Raw genomic sequence first — 6000 nt, 5'->3', positions numbered from 1 at the left:
CTGTCTGAGGAGGCATTTCCAGAACAGACATCTCACAGGCACTGGTGTGCTAGAGGAAGGGAGCACGGCAGAACTCAAGGTGCTGCGTCTCTTTGATTGATAAGATTTTAATGTATTTTCTTGTGGTTATTTTAGGTTTTATTGTATAGTGATGGCATTTGTTTCTATTGTGGTTGTATTAAGAAAACAAAATTCCTATAACTCCGTGTAAGTGGCGAGCACTGAAAAGAGATTTTTGTCTCCATCAGATGCACTTGCCTTGAGGTTATTTTCCAGCTGCTGATCCAGCCGCACCTGTCACCTTGCCTGGGTCTGAGCTCTGATCTTGCCTCCTAGATCCTTTTTGTTTTTCCCTTGTATATGCTGATTCTTGTATTCTTAGCTCACCTTTTGTTAATCACATGCCATCCCCATGGTCCCTCTTCAGCAATGGATGACCTGGCTCCTGTTCACGAGAACAGCTTTCAAAAACCAACATGCAGTACTGCAACGCCTGAGGAGGCAACGCTAGGATTCTCGTTAACCACACAAACCGAATTTACTAAAATATATCTTTTGCTGATTATTACTGATTTAAACAGAACATGAGCAGTAAAAAGGGAAAAACCTCCTGTGAGATTACAGCACAACAATGCAAATATCTTCACCAAAAAAAACCAGGTTTATTTTAAAAATAAATAACTTCTGTTTAAAATAAAAACTCATTGGAAAAATAGGGATTACGAGCAAATTAGTTTTGTTCAAACTTATTTTCTAGGAGTCCCATTTCTTATTGGAAGACAGGTTTCTGCTTTCCTGTTTGTTGAAAACGTTTTCCTCAGGGGCAGTCAGACCTTTTTTCTGCTTTCCCTGTCCTCCTAAGCCAGAGCCCCGATGTTATAAAAGGAGAAAGGCAGATGTCAAGGGACTGGCTCTGATGATTTGAAGGCTCCTGCTGGCCTCTCCCTCTTTCGGCCCTGTTGTAAGGTATAAAGGGAGGGGCCCAGTCTGACGATTTTCCCACTTCCCAGGCATTCGTTGCCTTTATAGAAGACGGCAAACTAGAAAAGAAAGGAGAAGCATTATGTGTGTGGCACCAAGCACTGTGTCTGTGGGCAATATTCACAGCTGTGGAACAATACCAGCGACACGTTTACTGAAAGGCTAATTTGAGGCTGAGCAGAGCAGATTTGCAGCCTCAAGATGTGTACTGAGCTATGAAGAAATCCTGCTATGTGTCAAATTAAGCATTTGCTGACAGTTTTTCTGATAATGCATTAATCACTGCCATGCACCTGCATGCAGCTATAACGAAAACGGACGGGACCCTAAATAACTCAGACTGGCACATGGGTGGCACAGCCTGCCACCTTAAGCCACAGTTAGTAATTACCAATGCAGATGGTTGTGTAAGGGCAGATCAAGTGACTGCATGAAATAAATGATAGGCTCAGTCCAGTTTCCAGCAGACAGGACCCAACACCACAGCTGACAGTGAATTGGCTCCAGCGAGCAGGTCCTGGCACCTGGTCCACTATGGAGCAGCGAAGGACGCCTTGTGTCAGCACTGCAAAGCTAACCGATACAGGCGCATGTAATGTACTTTGTTTATAAGACAGAGAACATAACTGATACCAGGATAAACAGTGCCTTGTAAAGTCTTCACACCCTTATACGTGTTTCACATACTGCTTGAAAAAAAAAAAAACAAACCCACCACAAATTAGGGGTTTGTTTCACTGATCTCCACAATGTATGCTACACTTTCAATGTGAAACAAGTACAGAAATGTTCCAAAAGTAATTAATAAAAAGCTAAAAGTATTCATTGCATAAATCTTCACACCCCCTTGCCAACACTTTCCAGAAGCCTCTTTTGCGGCAATAACAGCTACGAGTCCTTTAAAATGTCTACCAACTTTGCACTGCAGGATGGTGAAAATGCTTTCTACAATGTGTTTTAAATCTGTTGGTTTCCTGGGGTGTTCCTTATTCACCCATTCCACCCCCTCTCCTCTGTCTTTCTTCCAAGCTGACAAGCCCAGCCTGCGGAGCCTCTCCTCAAAGGAGACATGTTCCATTCCCTTTGTCATGTGTGTTGCCTTCCTCTGCACTTTTTCTAGTTCCACTGGCTAGACAGGATGCCCAGAACTGCCCATGTTACTTAAAGTGCAGTCACACTATGGATCAATACAGAGGCAATATATGTTCTGCTTTATATTCTTTTTGAGATCATTCCAAACCTATTTTCTTTTTCTGACCACTACCACCCACTGAGCTGCAGATTTGAAGTATTGTCCACAAAGGCTCCAAGGTGCTTTCCTTGTGTGGTGACTTAACATAAAATCCCCAGCATTGTGTACCTGTACTTGCAATTATTTTTCCCTATGTACATCACTTTGAACTTTTCCACATTAAATTTCATCTGTCACCGATCTGCCCAATCTCCTAGTCTTTCAAGGTCCTTCTGCAGTTCCTCACAATCTGCTGCTATTTTAACAACTCTGAATAATTTTGTGTCATCTGCAAATTTGATCACCTCACTTGTTCCCTTTACCTGCTAATTTATGGATAGGTTACAGTATTGATCCCAGTACCAATGCCTATGGTACTTCACTAATGACCTTTCTCCCTTAGCAAGAAGAGTTCAAGTTCTTTTAGACTGACTTGGAATAATCTGTGCACAGCAACCTTCAAGTCTTGCCACAGATTTTCTATTAGACTGAAGTCTAGGTTTTCACTAAGCCACACAAAGTGTTACGGGTTCAGATCATGCAAACTGGTATCCTGCCCAGGGCTCTGACCTGGGAGGGCTAATCTCACTGAATTTACACTGGGGCTACCTGAGGGACTTATCCCATACAAACACACTCAATTACTGGGATTATACCTGGAGGCTTGAACCCAAGAGCTTATCCCCAACACAAACAGCCACACACAAACTTTGAGATTCAGTACATCACGGTTCCAGGTACTTAAGAAAGTAAGTATATTTGAGCAATAGGAGGATAGAACAATCAGATTACACAGATGAAGCAATGGTAGATACTAACAATTGCTACACAGATATAAAAAGGCTTACGTTTCCAAAGGATCAGCCTGTATACCATCATGTCCGGAGTTCTCTCCCCTCTCGTTCTCTTGCTGTCTCTCTTTATACAATACAAATGCTTGTGAAAGCAGCAGCGTTCCCTCCCTCTGATTTCTTATCAAATTTCAGGCACAGCTGTGTGGCCTTCACTTTCTCTTTCAGCCTTTAGTATAAGTTAACAACAATTTCTTCTCATCATCGATCTAGTGGAATAACTAAACAAACAGACTCTTGCCTGTTTGTAAACATTTCACAGTGCAAGACAGTAAATAGGAGTTCACTCAGAGGTTGGCCTGTAGCCTTCAAACTAGTCTGTGTCTGGGTGAGAACTCTGAATCCATACGGCCTATCCTCTATATACATCCTCAGCCAAAGTAACAAAAAATGACTCCAACATGAGGACATTCATTTTCTTCTTGCTGCTGAATCTTCTCCCCAGTTCCAGACCTATGGCAGACGAACAGGTTTTCATCCAGGATCTGCCTGCACTTTGCCACATCCATCTTTCCCTCCATCTTCACAATCTCCCTATCCCTACTCTTGCAAAGTATCTCCATAACAATGCTGCTGCCACCACATTGCTAAACTATAGGGATGGAGTTAACACAGAGATGTGCTGTGTTTGTTTTATGTCACATATCATTTAGCACAGAGATCAGAAAGCTCCAGTTTGGTCTCATTAGACCACAAAACCTTACCCTGCATGCATGCAGTGCCCCTAGGTGTTTCCTTACAAATGCTATGTCTTTTCTTCAGCAGTGGCTTTGATTTTGCCACCCTACCATACAGGCCATGTTTGTGGAGCAATCTTGCAGTTACTAAACAGTCAACATTTTCCCCAGTCTCAGCCAAAGACCCCTGTAGCTCTTTTAAAGAAACCCTAGGCTTCACAGTAACCGTCCATTGCAATTTCCTTAACCCACGACTACTAGCTTTGGACGAACTGCCTTGGTGGTGTCAAAATGAAGAACCAGACAGTGCCCCAATGGATATTCAAACATACTGAAATTATCTTAGTCTTCTCTCAAGCTGTATCTGAATCGTTTGGCATGTTTTAACTTTTGCTTCAAATTCACTTCATTCAGGAGTATTTGTGTCAGTTCAGCTACCGTGACTAGACATAGGTGGGCTTTATTATAGGCCTTAAGGCAATTTATTAAACCGGAGTTAATGTGGGTTTGCTATGAGAAAGGTGTGGAGATAACTACAATAAAGATGTTTTATTTTTAATTACTTTTGGATTATTTCTATAGTTTTACATATTTTGGCTCTTCAGAGCGGATTGCATTCAGGTACTGTAGGTATTTCCCTATCCCCAGAGGGCTTGCAATCTAATTTTTTTGTACCACCAATGCACCACCAGGGATTAACCCCTTCGGCCCCTTGCTCTTCTGCAACTGAAGAAGTGCGGTGTCTTGGCATTCCTCTGGTTTGCCATCAGATCCCTATGAGGCATACCCCACTTGGGAGAAATGAGGGTCATTGCTTACTCCAATAGCTCCCATTCTCCGGGATCCAGTTGATGTTAGCTGAGAAAATCCGCTTGCGCATTGTCGGCCGCTATCAAAGCCAGATGCTGCTCTGCCCAGAACATCAGCATCTCTGGTTCCAGAACAACCGCTCGAACCCTGGTGACTGATGTAGGCCACCATAGTCGCATTGTCTGACAGTACTCTGACTGCCAGGTTCTGCAGAAAGGGTAGAAATCCTGCAAGAGCCAACTGCACCGCTCTTGTCTCGAGTCTATTGCTGGACCAGGTCGCTTCCTCTGCCAACCATTGTCCCTGCACTAAGTGGGACTGACATACAGCCCCCCCAGCTGATGAGTGGTATCGATAGTCACCACTATCCACCGAGGCACCTCGAGATCCACTCCATGACCCAAGTGGTCCCGGCCAAGCCACCACAAGAGACTCTGTAAACAGTAGTGGAAGGTGAAACTGCTCTGAAATCGGATCCCAGCAGGATAGTAATGCTTTCTAAAGAGGCCTCACATGCAAAAATGCACACGGAACCAGCTCCAAGGTCGAGGACATGGAACAGAGGACCTGTAAGTAATCCCAGACCCTGGGCACTCTTGTCTCCAACAGGTTCTGAACCTTAATTTCCCCCCTGCGCAGAATTTGGCAATTCTGCGCAGAAAACAACAGAGGAGACCCCGGCATGCCGCAAACAGAGCGTGTGAAGACGAAGGCCCACGTGTGCTGTGGGACGTGCTTGGTTCGCAGCAAAGATGAAGGCCCTGGTGCACCGTTTGCGGTGAAGATGGAAGGCCCGTGTGCCGTGAACGGAATGTGCTCTGCTCGTGGCGAAGATAAAGGCCCCGGTGAGAGAAAGTGAGTGTGTGTGTCTGTGTGTCTGTGTGGAGAGGGGAGGGGGAGAGAGCAGGAGGGTATGTGAGAGAGAGAGAGCATGGGAGGTAAGAGAGTGGGGGGGATGCTTGAGTGTTGGTTTCAGAGAGAGGGAGCCTATATATGAGGGGAGGGGGTGAGAGAGCAGAAGAGTATGAGACAGAGCCATGGGAGGTAAGAGAGCGGGGGGGGATGTTTCGAGTGTGGGTTTCAGAGAGAGGGAGCCTATATGAGGAGATTGTGAAGGAGTGTGTGTGTGTGTGAGAGAGACTGGGAGTTCGTGTGTATGAAAAAGGGATTGTGTGTATGTGAGGGTGCTGGGCCTGTGTATGTGCGAGACAGAGCCTGTGTGAAAGGGTGCATGAGAGGTAGGTAGCCTGTGAGAGGATGTATGTGAGAGAAAGGGAGCTTGTGTGGGTATGTATGGAATAGAAAGGGCCCTGTATGAGGGGATGTGTGTGCGTGAGGGAGCCTGTATGAGGGTATGTGTATTAGAGAGAGGGAACATATATGTGAGAGAAGGAGGGACAGAGGGAGCCTGTGTGAGGGGCAGTACTGACAATGGGGTCAAACTCTGGAA

The 6000-nt window shown here is 45.0% G+C and overlaps 1 protein-coding gene across 2 annotated transcripts in view; it reads right to left on the bottom strand.

Moving 5' to 3' along the window:
• Positions 1-642: 642 nt before the first annotated feature.
• The window catches only part of TRMU (tRNA 5-methylaminomethyl-2-thiouridylate methyltransferase), a 48049-nt gene continuing 42691 nt past the window's right edge, over positions 643-6000 (bottom strand). The window contains exon 11 of one of the 2 annotated variants that reach the window (XM_029616268.1): positions 643-1040. In XM_029616268.1, the coding sequence (XP_029472128.1) occupies positions 900-1040 (141 nt within the window). In that variant the 3' untranslated portion in view covers positions 643-899. The other variant, XM_029616269.1, reaches the window with a different exon arrangement.

Source organism: Rhinatrema bivittatum, chromosome 9 (genome assembly GCF_901001135.1).
Source record: "Rhinatrema bivittatum chromosome 9, aRhiBiv1.1, whole genome shotgun sequence".
In the NCBI taxonomy this organism is placed as follows: Eukaryota; Metazoa; Chordata; class Amphibia; order Gymnophiona; family Rhinatrematidae; genus Rhinatrema; species Rhinatrema bivittatum.
This window is presented reverse-complemented; position numbering and strand designations above follow the sequence as displayed.